Source organism: Cetorhinus maximus, chromosome 12 (genome assembly GCF_964194155.1).
Source record: "Cetorhinus maximus chromosome 12, sCetMax3.hap1.1, whole genome shotgun sequence".
In the NCBI taxonomy this organism is placed as follows: Eukaryota; Metazoa; Chordata; class Chondrichthyes; order Lamniformes; family Cetorhinidae; genus Cetorhinus; species Cetorhinus maximus.
Genome location: NC_135890.1, coordinates 61,965,101 through 61,980,194, shown reverse-complemented (window position 1 = coordinate 61,980,194; position 15,094 = coordinate 61,965,101). Strand labels below are relative to the sequence as shown.

Below are 15,094 nucleotides of genomic sequence, written 5' to 3'. Positions count from 1 at the left end.
GTTAAGTTATTTTTGAACACCTCCCACTGATCTTCTCTCAATTTACCCATTGACAGAATTGTCTGGTTACCACAGTGTCTGTCTCATCGTCTTACCTAAATCTAGAATCTTCATAGCTGTTTCCCGTTTCTTACCTTCATTCACGATAGTGAAATCAATCAAATTATAATCACTATTACATTAATGTTCACACATCGTTAACCTGTTAACCAAATCCGGCTCATTCCTCAGTATTAAATCTAACGTGCCCTGCATCTTTCTTAGTTCCAGAACATGGTGCTGCAGGTAACTATCCCTGACACACAAGAAATTTCTGACATGTTGTTCGCTTATTCCAATCGATATAAATGTTAAAATTGCCCATTGTTCCCTCTGCCTTTGCTACATACTGGGTGGGATATGAAAGCCCCAGAGCCTTCCCTTGGCTCAGAGCATTTCACTGGGATAGGAAATGTCCCCTGCTTGTCCTCAATGTCAGAATGGGAGTTGGAGGTTAAGGAGCTAATAATTTTAGCCAAACCTGCATTTATTTGTGAAGATTATTAAATGACTTGATGAGAATTTTCTAGATCCTTTCATTGATTTCTTCACAATAGTATAAATTAATTTGTGCTTTTAGCTCATTAGCAGAGTATCAGTCATAACATCCGATTAAAACCAAAGGTTAATATTCAAACAGCTAACAGGCACCTTTCAGAGAGAGCAACAACACTCTGATGGAAATGTTTACACATGAACACCGCTTCATTCCGGATCTCCTGTGACATTTCAACATCATCCAGAAAATGATTTGCCACTTTCTCCAAGGCATCTTCAGGCCAAGCCTAAAGCATTAAAAGAAGAAAAAGTACAACATGGCATTAGAATACAACCAAAACACAACCCATTAGCACAGTGTGAGACGCACGTAGATACAGAGACAGAGTCAGTGCCGGCGAGAGACGGGGAGAGAGACAGAGTCAGTGCCGGCGAGAGACGGGGAGAGAGAGAGAGTCAGTGCCGGTGAGAGACGGGGAGAGAGACAGAGTTAGTGCCAGCGAGAGACGGAGGTAGATGCTACCCAGGCCATGGTGAGAAAGGAGGAAACTCTGTCACTAGATGGGTTCAAACTTGATAAGAAGGAAGTGTTAAATAGACTGTTGGTACTTAAATTTGATTATGGACTAGATGAGATGCATCCAAGAATACTGAAGGAAGTGAGAGTAGAAATTGCAGGGGCACTGTCCATAATCTTTCAGTCTTCCACGGGAGAGGTGCCAGAGGACTGGAAAATTGTATACATTCAAAAAAGGTTGTAAGGATAAGCCCAGCAATTACAGATTAGGGGGAGGCAATGGCATAGTGGTTTTGTCACTGGGGTAGCATTCCAGAGACCCAGGGTAATCCTCTTGGAACCCAGGTTCAAATCCCACCGTGAAATTTTAATCCAACAAAAATCTGGAGTTAAAAGTCTGCTGGTGACCACGATATCATTGCCAATTGTGGTAAAAACCCACCTGGTTCACTGATGTCCTTTAGGGAAGGAAATCTGCCATCCTTACCTAGCCTGGCTTACATGTGACTCCAGACACAGCAATGTGGTTGCCCTTGTTCAGAGGGCATTTAAGAGTCAATTAGGGATGGACAATAAATGCTGGCCTAGCCAGCAACAGCCACATCCCAGGAACAAATAAAAAAAAAGTCAGTTTAACTTCAGTGAGAGGTTCCAGAAACAATTATTCGGGATAGAATTAGTAGTTACATGGAAAACTACGGGTTGGTAAGGAAGAGCCAACATGGGTTTCTAAAGGGAGAAATTGTGTTTAACTAACTTGCTGGAGTTTTTTTGAAGAGATCGATGAGGGTAATGCTGTTGATGTGGTGTACATAGACTTTCAAAAGGCATTTGATACAGTTCCACGTAACAGGCTTGTGAAAAAAGTTATTGCTCATGGAATAAAAGGGACAGTAGCAACGTGGATACAAAATTGGCTGAAAAGTAGGAATGTTCAATGGATATTTTTCAGGCTAGAGGAAGGTTTGTAGTGGAGTTCCCCAGGAGTTGGTATTGGGACCCGTGTTTTTCCTGATATATATTAATGATCTAGATTTTGGTGAGCAGGGGACAATTTCAAAGTTTGCGGATGATACGAAGCTTGGGAATGTTCTGAACTGCGAGGAGGATGGTGTAGAACTTCAAGAGGACATAGACAAGTTGATGGAGTGGGCAGATAGGTGGCAGATGAAGTTCAATGTGGAGAAGTGTGAGGTGATGCATTTTGGTAGGAAGAACATGGACAGACGATATAAAATAAGGGGTGAAATTTTGAAGGGGGTGCAGGAGCAGAAAGACCTGGGTGTGTATGTGCATAGATCATTGAAGGTGGCAGGACAGGTGGAGAGAGCAGCTAATAAAGCATATAGTATCCTGGGCTTTATTAATAGGGGCACACAGTACAAGAGCTGGGAGGTTATGCTGAATTTGTATAAGACACTCGTTAGACCTCAGCTAGAGTATTGTGTACAGTCTGGGCGCCACATTATAGGAAGGGTGTGAACACATTGGAAAGAGCGCAGAAGAGGTTTACAAGAATGGCTCTAGGGATGAGAAACTTCAGCTACGAAGATAGATGAGAGAAGTTGGGACTGTTCTCCTGGACAGAAGGTGGTTAAGAGGAGATTTGATAGAGATGTTCAAAATCATGCAGGGGCTGGACAGAGTAGATAGGGAGAAGCTGTTCCGCTCGTAAAAGAATCAAGAAAAGAGAGGGCACAGATTTAAAATGATTTTCTAAATAAGTAAGTGTGACGTGAGGAAAAACTTTTTCACACAACGAGTGGTTTGGGTCTGGAATGCACTGCCTGGAAGTGTGGTGGAGGCAGGTTCAATCGAGGCATTCAACAGGGCATTAGATGATTATTTGAATAGAAACAATGTGCAGGGTTATGGGGAAAAGGCAGGGCAATGGCACTGAGTCATAATGCTCATTTGGAGAGCCGATGCAGACACGATGGGCTGAATGGCCTCCTTCTGTGCCACTAACACTCTGTGACACACTGAGAGACAGAATCAGTGCAACACACACTGAGAGAGACAGAGTCAGTGTGAGAAATGCAGAGAGACAGAGTCAGTGCGAGAGACGCAGAGAGAGAAAGGGAGAGAGATAGAGTTAGTGTGAGAGATGCAGAGAGAGAAAGGGAGAGAGATAGAGTCAGTGCGAGACACGCAGAGAGAGAGAGATAGAGTCAGTGCGAGAGACGCAGAGAGAGAAAAGGAGAGAGATAGAGTTAGTGAGAGAGATGCAGAGAAAGAGAGAGACACAGTCAGTGCGAGAAGCTGAGAGAGACAGAGTCAGTCAGTGAGAGAGACGCTAAGAGAGAGATAGAGTCAGTGCGAGAGACGCAGAGAGAGAAAGGGAGAGAGATAGATTTAGTGCGAGAGACGCAGAGAGAGAAAGGGAGAGAAATAGAGTCAGTGCGAGAGACGCAGAGAGAGAGAGATAGAGTCAGTGCGAGAGACGCAGAGAGAGAAAGGGAGAGAGATAGAGTTAGTGCGAGAGATGCAGAGAGATAGAGTGGGAGAGATAGAGTCAGTGCGAGAGACGCAGAGAAAGAGAGAGACACAGTCAGTGCGAGAAGCTGAGAGAGACAGAGTCAGTCAGTGGGAGAGACGCTAAGAGAGAGATAGAGTCAGTGCGAGACATGCAGAGAGAGAGAGCAAGAGAGACACAGTCAGTGGAAGAGACGCTGAGAGAGACAGAGTCAGTCAGTGCGAGAGACGCGGAGAGGTAGAGTCAGTGTGACATTGGCTGGAATTTTAAGTGACCTGGTCTTCTGCGTGCATTCTGGGCATTGAGTGGCATCTCTGCCCTGTAGTGGCCCAGCTCTGGGAAAGTGGGGAGTACCATGGGAAGCTTGCTGAATTACCTCAACCGGGCAGCGATAATGTTAATAATCAGGAATGAAATGCAGAATGGGCTTCGAATGAATGGTTGGGCTCCTTGCAACAGATTGCCTCCCCTGCCCTCCTGTTCACAGATGGAGATTGGCTGGAGTGTTGTGTCTGACCTCCCTTGGTCCAAAGCAATGAGAAGGCAGCTGAGCCCCCAATCAGGGTCAGCGGGCAGGGGAGTGGGAAGTCAGTCCGTGTTGGGGAAGAGATGTAGTGTCAGACTTTTCCACCTGCTTCCCTCTGTCAACTCCTGCAGGTCAATCTGAAAAGGTCAAATTCCTCTTGGAAGATTATGGACAGTGCCCATTCAAACCTTTCTTCCAAGTAAAGATATTAAATTGATGAATGTATCAGTTTACAAAACAACTGCCTCATTTTAGCATTCTACTTGATCACACATCCAGAAAGGCTTTAATTAATCACCCAGTCTTGCTACAAAAAGGTGTCATTATATTACATGCAACTGACTAGATCTAATGCTTTAATGGCCAAACTCATTTTTTTGTGTCATGATGGCACAGATCAGTTTAATCAAAAATATTGTCTATAGTTCAACCTTCAACCAATACAAGTAACAGGGCACTGGACTCACTCTGGCAACTGACTGAGCAGCACATTATTAATTCTGTTTTGATGCTTCAAGTATTGACACCATATCATAATTTGTTTCCCACAAATTATTCATTCATTGATGCTGACAGAGTAACACAAACTCACAATGAATTGACTCTCATTGACAAATTGATCAACTCAAATTTCTGTTGATAAAGTGGATGAATATTAATGGACATATGTCAATTGTTGTACCATCGTTGACAAGCTAATCCTTTTTAATACCTTGGGAAGGAACATTAGGAGCAGAATGGGGCCAGTCACTCTGGCTGCCTGCAATTCAAGTATCTGATCTGTACCTCAGTTCCACATCCCCTTATCCACTCAGTCCTGAAAACTCAAATTCATAAAACTACTGTAGGATTCTAACTCTAGTAGTTAGAACCAAGAGAAATATTAGGCATTATTTCAGCCACTAAGCTCAGTGAAAAACTCTTCCAAATGCTGCAGTGAAGAACAGTAAAAATATATGTAGACTCTATACCAACAGAAAGCTTTCAGAGAATAAATGTTGCCTGTAGTTCATTTCTGTTTGTGGATATTTGCAGTGAGTTACCTGAAACCAGTCAATGGTGCAGCAGTTAATCAGAGCTGGGAACTGGTGCAGGTGGTTGCGGAATGCCTCTCCTATAGGGCTAAATGCCAACATCAAATGCAGATTCTGCTGAATTCTTTCGGTAAATTTGCTGTAGGTGTTGGACGGGGTAATGTCTAGCTTCGCTTTCCCCACAAGTGCAAGATGATTCATCTAGCAGTGAAAGAAAGTTATTGTTCAATAATACAAGGGCTACTGACGTACGCAATGTTGGCAGTGAGATCCAAGGTCGTAGTTCAAACATGAACACATTCGAAATACTACCAGACTGACAGCATCTCTAAAGCACACACCATGACCTTAAGACATGCCAAGCACTTGACAGTTAAATATATTTTGAAGTGTAGTCTCTGTCCTAATGTAAGAGATGCAAGATTCCACTAACAGGAACGTGATTACTGACCAGGTAATCAATTTTAATCATGTTGATTGGAGGATAAGTATTGGCCAGGGCACTGGGGATAACTCCCCTGCCCTTTGAATATTGCTATGGGATTTCCACCTGAGGGGATAGACAGGACCTCAGTTTAATGCTTCATCTGAAAGACAGCACACCTCCAACAGTGCAGCACTCCCTCAGTACTGTGCTGGAATATTAGCCCAGATTATGGCCTCAGATCTTGCAGATTATCCTCAACTTTGTTATTTTATCTATTTATAGTTTTATTATAGACACTCATGTGCCTGGAAAAACCTGTATTTTCCTTGGTGCGATGTCCCTTTAAGAACAAAATGTGCTGGGGAGTATTTTGAAAGCGGGTTAATTGGTTCCCTATTATGGTGTCATTATGTTCCAGGAATTTCCCCTGTGAGCTGGGGTTGCTGTGGGGATGAACAGCTAAGAAAGCAAAGGATAAATAGAAAGCTAATTGTAGTGAGGTCAGCCTGGTTTTTTTTGTTTGGCAGCTCAGAAGGCTGGGAATGTGGGAAAGGAAGAAAACAAGCAAGGCTGTCTCCAGATGGGACAGTTTTCTGTTTGGCAGCCTTTGAACAGATCCTGGTGTTGAAGCAGGTCTCTGAGAATAGAATAGGTCACATGGGCAATTCCCACATTTTCAGGGTGTTTTCATACAATCACCACCTCCTGTCCATGGATCTCCCAATTTCAGAGACTTGACACATAGCTGAACTCATTTGGCCTGACTAGGAAATGTGGTCTGTGGTGGGACACTCCTGTACCATATTAATGGATGGGTGAAAGAACTGCAGGCTCTCCTGAGCTGGATGACAGGTTGCTCCAAATCAGCACTGGGGCTGTAGGGACCAGATAATCTGCTGGAGAATTTCCAATAAATCAATAACAAAATTAAATCTTTCACAAAGAAACCATTAATTCCATTTCTTGACAAGGCTGACAAATTTCAGCATCATTGTCCATGAGTTTGTGCTTGTCTCTCAGGGGTCTGGAGTTCATTTAGAAAGGTACATTTCATGGTTCCCCTATAATATTGGCCTTTGTAACCATGGCTCTGCACTCTGGTGGTGTTCCACACTGGGAGCTCTCTCGAGGACATCAGGCAATGCTACACACTGTGACATTGGGCCCCAAAGTGAGTGACTCAGCATAACTCCCAGCAAGTCACACACTGCAGGACAGGTGATCAAAATAAGTTCCAACCTGGTGACAGGTTGGATTGAACAATCCATTCTCCTGAAGATAGAGGCAGTGCCACTCCAGGCAGCAATGTTTATACCCTGTAATAACACTGATTGGAGAATGTAGTGTGATGCTTAGTGAATCCTGACACCCCCTATTTCACAGCTGCTGATACGGTATTACAAAGACAGGAAGTAATGAGGCGTGAGACAAGCTGCTCTATCAAGCCTGGCCCAATGATGGCTGCAGCATCTTGACTAAATACTCCCTCCCACAGCCCCTGCCCCACCACACCCCCACCAGGACACCGTCTCCCTCCCAAAACCCCCCACCCCAACCGGGACACTGTCTCCCTCCCAAAACCCCCACCCCAACCGGGACATTGTCTCCCTCCCAAAACCCCCACCCCAACCGGGACACCGTCTCCCTCCCAAAACCCGCCACTCCAACCGGGACACCGTCTCCCTCCCAAAACCCCCACTCCAACCGGGACACCGTCTCCCTCCCAAAACCCCCACCCCAACTAGGACACCGTCTCCCTCCCAAAACCCCCACCCCAACCGGGACATCGTCTCCCTCCCAAAACCTCCCACCCCAACCGAGACACCGTCTCCCTCCCAAAACCTCCACCCCAACCGAGACACCGTCTCCCTCCCAAAACCTCCCACCCCAACCGGGACACCGTCTCCCTCCCAAAACCCCCACCCCAACCAGGACACCGTCTCCCTCCCAAAACCCCCCACCCCAACCGAGACACCGTCTCCCTCCCAAAACCTCCACCCCAACCGAGACACCGTCTCCCTCCCAAAACCCCCACCCCAACCGGGACACCGTCTCCCTCCCAAAATCCCCACCCCTACCGGGACACCGTCTCCCTCCCAAAACCCCCCACCCCAACCAGGACACCGTCTCCCTCCCAAAATCCCCCACCCCAACCGAGACACCGTCTCCCTCCCAAAACCCCCACCCCAACCGAGACACCGTCTCCCTCCCAAAACCCTCCACCCCAACCGGGACACTGTCTCCCTCCCAAAACCCCCCACCCCAACCGGGACACCGTCTCCCTCCCAAAACCCCCCACCCCCACCAGGATACCCTCCTTCTCACATCCGCTCCACATCCCTCCACCAGAACACCATCACCCCCCCCCCACCACCCCCCCCCCACCCCACCAGGACACCATCATCCCCCCCACCCACTGGAACACCATCATCCCCCGCTCCCCCCCAACCACAACCGGGGCATGGTCTCCCTCACAGTGATCTCCTGGAAGAGACAAATTGGAGAAACAATACATACAAAGGCCAATTAGGAAAAACACTGTGGAAAATTCATTTCCAACTCTCTCAGGCAATGGAGATCAGGCAAGCCGAGAGTTCTCTGTGTCCATTCTACCAGTTCCTGGAAGTGTGTCTGGCGGACAGACTAACTCCTACCTTTTCAATTATTGCCCGCTTTTCCTCATTATCAAATAGGTTGGGGATATCCCCAGCGTTGAGAATCATATTAATGTCTTCCAGAAAAGCTTCATCCTGATATGAAATAGTGGTGAGGAGAATTAATCAATCACTTTGATATACAATATATTTTATTAACAATCATTCGCAGGGTGTGGCTTCACTGTCTAGGCCAGCATTTACTGCCTACCCCTAGTTACCCTGAGAAGGTGCTGGTGATCCACGTGGCTTTGAAACAATGCAGAGGACAGTGAAGAGTCAGCCACAACAATGTATATTTATACAGCACCTTTAACAGGATAAAACATACCAAGACACTTCACCAAGACACTTTACCGGAACATTATAAAACAAAATGTGACACAGCCACCTCAGGAGATATTAAGTCAGGTGACCAAAAGCTTTGTCAACAATGTAGTTTTTAGGGAATGTCTTAAAGGAGGAAAGGGAGGCAGAGAAGCGGAGAGGTGTAGCGCGGGAATTCCAGAGCTTGGGGCCAAAGGCAACTAAAGGCACAGCCATCAATGATGGAGCAATTATAATTGGGGATGCAGAAGAGGCCAGAATTAGAGGAGATTGCAGAGATAGGGAGGGTCAAGTCAATCTCAGAAATAAAGGACTAGATTTAAGGTTTGTAAGGTAACCGCACCACAGAACACACTGAGCAAATCACAGATCTAAGCAGGCCAAGAAGCTGAAGGTTATGGAGATTGGGAGAGTGAGTGCTAATGAATTCTGCTCTAGATATCACAGGGGTTACCTTGATCTGATGGTCAGCAAACAGGAAGACAGTTGGAGTACCGTTCTGACCAGCCCCTCGTAACACCTTCTTTAGATCATCCTTCCACTCGGCCAGTGTGTATGTTTTTTGGATACTGACCTGGAAGATCTCCGTGTCAGCCATGAATGCTGTGAGCCTTGTCACTGTCTGCCTCCCGCTCCCTCCAATCCCTGCCATTTAAAACACAAACAACCGTCATGCAACCTTGCTGTGGACAATCCATCCTGCTTCTGTTAACTAATCAAATGACATTGCTACAAGGGAAATAGGAGGAGGAGGAGTAGGCCATTCGGCCCCTCGAGCCTGCTCCACCATTCAACTAGATCATGACTGATCTTCTACCTCAACGCCATCTCCCCACACTATCCCCATATCTCTTGATATCTTTAATATCTAGAAATCCATTCACCTCTGCTTTGAATATGCTCAATGATTGAGCTTCCACAGCCCTCTGGGATAGAGAATTCCAAAGATTCACCACCCCTGGATTGAAGGAATTCCTCCTCATTTCAGTCCTAAATGGCCTAGCCCTTATCCTGAGACTGTGTCCCCTGGTTCTAACCCCATCCTTCCTGCATCTACCCTGTTGAGCCCTGTAAGAATTCGGTGTGCTTGTGCAGTGCTGAGTGTGTGATATTCAGGTGAAGGTGGTGTGAAACATGGAAACAAGAACCCATCTGCTCTCCCAAGTAAAGGATTCTCGGGCCCTGTTTTGAAAAATGAGCAGGGGAGGCTCTCCCGAGTACCCAGTCCAATATTTATCTCTCAACGAACCTCACATTGAAGTTCCGGGATCCTGCAATGCGCAAATTTTAAGGGTGGAATTTAGTGGAGCTAACTAGCGTGGGCAGGATGGTGAGCAGACCAGGAGAAACATGGATACCCTGTGTCTGTTTCCTGACAGTGGGAAAACTGTCCCAGATAAAGTGCATGGTGGGAAGGTGCCAATGCAGGAGATTGGCCGGTTAGAGCAGAAATCCAATTGAAATAGTTAATGGCCCACTTATAGATCATTGGCAAACAACACGCTGGGCTTTAATGATGCCTTCACAATCTAATATTACTGATATGGGTTTCCTGCACATTCAGTAACTCACTCAGTGAATGCTGGTGGCTGCCCTGACTCACTGTGAGAATGAGTGAGATTGACACTGTGAGAATGACCGGGAGGCCGGGTTCCCAGGCCGGGGGGTGGGGGCGGTTCCAGGGTAAAATGGTGCCGACCTGAGTGTCTGAAAGGTGCAGCGGGTAATTATAGTGTAGAAGGGGCCATTTCTTAAAGTGGTACCACAGATTGGAGGAGCTAGATGGCAGCAAACCTCAGAGGCTGCCTGTAAGGAATGGGAGAGGGACTGACAAAAATGGGAATCGTCCACCCAATCATTGTTCATCCTTTGGTGCTGGAGGGGAGGTACAAAGCTGACAAGCACCCTGCTACACAGCAGCCACTGCAGGCTGCCCCAGAGCAGCAACAGGAGGCCAGGCAGCAAGGGAGAGGTAGATAGAGGCGCCTGGCATATCCCAGGATGTACAGGACCAGGGTGACGTACCTGCAGTGCCTGCCAAGAGAGTCAGTCATCAGCCTCGGTTCCCAACTGCAGGAGCACCCATGGGTACCTTATGCCAGTGGCCCTGAAAGTCAGTGCAGTTCTGGATATCTATGCCTCTGGCTCCTTTCAGGGTTCAACAGGTGACATTTGCCAAGTCTTCCTAGCAGCCTCCCACTGCTGCAGAAAGGAGGTCACCAACGCACTGTTCAAGAGGGTTGGAGACTCCCTTTGATTCAGGAGTGATGAAGACAGCCAGGCAGACAGGGCAATGGGACTTACTGCTGTGGTCACATTGCTGCATGTTCAGGGTGTAATGGACTGTACCTAGATAGCCATCAAAACACTGACCGTGCACCGACAGAACAGCTGGCAGCTTTTACCAATAGGAAGCGCTTCTATTTGCTAATTGTGTGCGTAGTTGGCAACTGCAAGTGAATGATGCAGTAGTGAGTCGGTATCCAGGCAGTAGCTATGGTGGCTATGTGCTGCACAACCCATAGGTGTTACACTTGTCCGTCCCAAGGCTGCAGCTTAATGGGTGGATTTTCAGTGGCAGGAGCAACCATCTTTCTTTGTACCTGGCTGATGATGCCCACCAGAAACCAGCGAATCAGAAGAGAGGTATGATGCTAGTCATGAAGGGCCCTAACTGAACAGAGCAGTGAGCTCATGGTGCCAGTGATGGTATGTAGCTTTGTGCTAACACAAGGCATGCACTGTGAAGTCTCCTGGGCCTGCCTCTCTGTGGCACTAGCCACCCCTTCCATGGAAGAAGCGATGTGCTTGTCCACCTGAGGCATGGCAGGGATCATGTTGTGGAAGGATTTCTCCGTCACCTGCGCACGTCTGTTAAAAGTCTCAGGTAGCTCCGCCAGATTCCCCCTTGTCTGTCTCTGCAACTGCAGCAGGTTGAGTATGGCCATCATTCCTAGAGGCTCTTCATCAGCCTGGGGCACAGCAGGGGGCTGCCCTCCAACTGTCAGGGGCCTCGACTCTCACAGCCTCCCTCATCTGCGTCTGTGTGACTGTGAGATGCTCACCAGAGTGTGACCCTGAGCAAAGTCGTGAACATGTACCCACCGAGGTGAGAGTGTCGCTACACACTCTGCAACATTGACACTCTTATTCTCAGTGGCAGTGCTGCACTCGCACTTGCAGAGGGAAAACTACACAATTAGCTGTTTCAAAATTGAACCATCAGCTCCAATGGATGGGTGCAGTGATCTCCCTTTGCAGCCAGGGTAACTCTGGGGTTTGACTGTGACGTGGTTTATAATTCAGCTACAGAGTGAACCTTTCATTCTGCCTCTGTGGATGCTTCAATGGGGAGGTGAGCACATCCCCATTGGGGCTGCTCTCTGTTCACTGCTCTGTCTGTCCTCTTGTCTGCTGGAAACTTTACAATGCAGCTGGTAAGGAATTAGCGCCCAGAGCTTTCAGTGTAAAAGCAGCCCCCATTTAAAGACAGGAGTGGCTGCGCTGCACTTCACAGCCTTTTAGACTTCAAACCGGCCTCCACCACCCCTGATTTGGCAGGTCCCTCGGGTCACCTTCATTAACTGGACACCACGTGATCACAGTCGGCTGGTCGCCATACTCCCCCGCCAGATTCCCAATGACTTCTGGTCCCACTGGTGGGACTCACTTCAGGTACACTAAAGTCTGCTTCACCTGTCAACAGTGAGCACTCATCAAAATGACAGAGGTGACTGTGGAGCACTTTGCGAGTTCCTGTGCTGATGAAAGACACTATAGAAATGCTAGTCTCTATTTCTTTCTTTTATACCTGGGCTGAAATTTCACTCACCTTCTGCAAACTGCAGCCTTCATCAATTGTGCCTGTGGGAGGGGAGGTGAGGGGAGATGTTTGGAGGTGACAATGGCTGGCAGACGGTGACTCTGGGATGTTGCGAGTGCGAGTCTGATACTGCACTTTGTTGCTTGCTCTCTGGTTGTCCACAGCTAGGTCAGCTTGTGAGGGCTAGTCTTGGTCACTCTCAGTAATTTTCATGGCCATCTGTACATAAACTAATATGGATTGTGCTATAGAACAGTCATCTATGCCCGTCCATGTTATAATGCCAATATACTGTTCAATAAGTAGGTAGCAAAAATAGAATGGAATCACCAATATTTTTATTCAGGAAATGTATCAGTGGTGGAAATGTAGATTGTGGTTTGGCAATTTCAGACGACAAGAAAGCGTTTTTCCAGAGCTCTTTCTTTCTCCTTTTAACTGTGTATTACATGTTTGTATTCTCACATGAAGTGTTCACAGAATGATACAGCACAGGAGGCCATTCTGTGCCTGTACCTCCGCTGGCTCTTTGAAAGAGCTATCCAATTAGGCCCGACCTCCTGCTCTCTCCCCATAGCTCTGCAAGTTTCTCCTTTTCTATTATTACTTCAGTTCTGTTTTGAAAGTTACTGTTGAATCTCTCTGCAGCTGGGAGAGTCAGATCACAGTAACCATTTTAACCCTGTGTGCCATGAAAGAATGCAATAACTAATTTAACTTTATTTTTTGTCACACTTAGACTCACCAACCAGCAGAGCATGCCCACTTGGCTGTTTGAGAATCCTGCTGATTCGGGAGATATGCTCAATTGCGAAATTAAACATCACCAGGTCCATGGGAGTCTTGCTGCTTCGATTGAATTCATCCAGGTAGTGTTCAATAGTCTACACCAGGGAGACAAAAGCAAGGGTTGAATGTCCAGGGCTGCCGAGCACTGTAAAGCACTGGGTTATAGAGTGCGTTTATTGCTGCCATTGCTCCCCCAAGACTTACGTTCTTCAGTTCATTCATATCTGTTATTTCATTATATGCCTTCTTCCTGTTTTCGTTGGTTTTTGGTGACATGTAATCACCAAAGAAGAGAGTGCGCATGTCGTCATCACCGAGATCTCTCCCGATTACCATGTGGTTGAAAAGGTTATTGATTTTTTCCTTGAACTGTGTCTGCACTACATTCTGAAAAAGAGACAAACTTCAATACAGCATCAACATCAATGACTCCTCCCCTTCCACACAAAAACTGTCAGCAGAGCTGTGATCTTTCAACTGTGGACATCTGAAATCTAATAACCAACAGTTTGCTGAGAGATGGACAGTCTTCACCAAGTGGCTCTGTGCTTGTGCTGCCCAACACTTTATATTTCAAAAGCAACTTCCTAGACTGGCACTGGCCCACTGGTATTATTTATGGAGGGGCAGGGGAGGCAGTGAGAGAGAAATGATAGGATTAATAATATTATCAAAGTGTCATTTGCTAAAGGAGGAACAGGGCCAACTGCAGATGGAGCGATATCTCTCAGTTGAGCAGGCCATGGATAAAAGCCAACAGATATCAATCAACTGAGGGCTAAAGGTGAAAAGCCAACAGGTCAAGACTGGCCCCCAGGCTGTTACAGTAATTATCAACACGGGAATAATTATAAAAATACTTTTACAAACCTTTACAATGTGGAAGAATAGCTTTCTGTCGTGAGTGTCAACCAACCGATCGCAGAAGACACGATAGACCTCATGAATCCAGAGTCTCATTAGTTTATGATCTCCTTCAATCCCCTGAGGAATGCAGTCTGATTTTAACAGGAGTAAACCCTGGAAAAAAAAGTGACAGGTGAATTAAAGAAAAAAGACCACAGCTGAGATGAATGCGATAATTCACAATGTCTTGAATGGTGTAATTAGGATCATTTCAGTACTAATTGTTCTGAGATTACATTACCTGAATGACCCTGGAGAAATCTCGCAGGTTAAATATGTAATGTGATTTGGACGGTGTGGGTAGGAAATTTCCCACTGCTTGGATGTACACTTCCGTTGTAGCCCAGACCAAGATCTGTACAGGAGCAAATAATAACCGTGGAAATATTTATATCTACAATCAAGATAATGTTATAATGTCAACTTCAGGGAATTACAATTAAGCAACATCAGCTGCAGGCTTCTCAGGATAAACCGCAATTGTCAAAAGATAGACTTGCATTTGTATAGCACGTTTATTGTTAATATTGTCTGATGGCTGAAGTTCTGTTTTACAGCTTACTGCTGCAGCTTGACCACTTTTCAGTCTTCGCCCTTTCTTCAAGGCCAAGATTTTTAGGATGGCAGGGTTTCCCATCCCGCCACCCCAAGAGTCAGCGGGGAGCACATCTCCGCTGTTGCTGTCTGCCCTGCAGCTCATTGGAGCCTGACATCGCTGCAGGCTGGAGGCAGGACTTCCGCCCCTTACTCAGGAGGAATTTGCATCTCAATCTGGTCAATCTGATAGGCAGGCAGCTATCTCCTCTCTGCAGCACTAGAAGCTGCAGAGGCCAGGGCTGGGACTGCATGCAGCCCCAGATCCTAAATCCAGGGATTCCAGGAAGAAATAAGTTTTTGGAGTCTCACGGTGGGTAGGGTAGGGGAGGTCTGGAGGGGGTGGACAGTGGGGGGTTGTAGTGTCGGGGGAGAGGCTGGGGGGTGGGGGGGTGGGGGGTGTGCGTGTGTGGTGGAGAGGGGGACGTCCTGTGGTTACTGGACATTAAGGGGGGTGGGCCTGATGTTAAAGAAGGGGGGGATG

General features: G+C 46.8%; 1 protein-coding gene across 1 annotated transcript in view; it reads right to left on the bottom strand.

Moving 5' to 3' along the window:
* Positions 1-15,094, bottom strand: part of LOC144687508 (dynein axonemal heavy chain 3-like) — a 706,779-nt gene that overhangs the window by 361,307 nt on the left and 330,378 nt on the right. Inside the window, exons 27-34 of the mRNA XM_078553740.1 lie at positions 14,258-14,371; positions 13,981-14,130; positions 13,315-13,497; positions 13,067-13,205; positions 8,953-9,143; positions 8,172-8,267; positions 5,100-5,291; positions 691-824 (exon numbers count right to left, since the gene is read on the bottom strand). Coding sequence (XP_078409866.1) covers positions 691-824; positions 5,100-5,291; positions 8,172-8,267; positions 8,953-9,143; positions 13,067-13,205; positions 13,315-13,497; positions 13,981-14,130; positions 14,258-14,371 — 1,199 coding nt within the window. The remainder of the gene's footprint in view (positions 1-690; positions 825-5,099; positions 5,292-8,171; positions 8,268-8,952; positions 9,144-13,066; positions 13,206-13,314; positions 13,498-13,980; positions 14,131-14,257; positions 14,372-15,094) is intronic.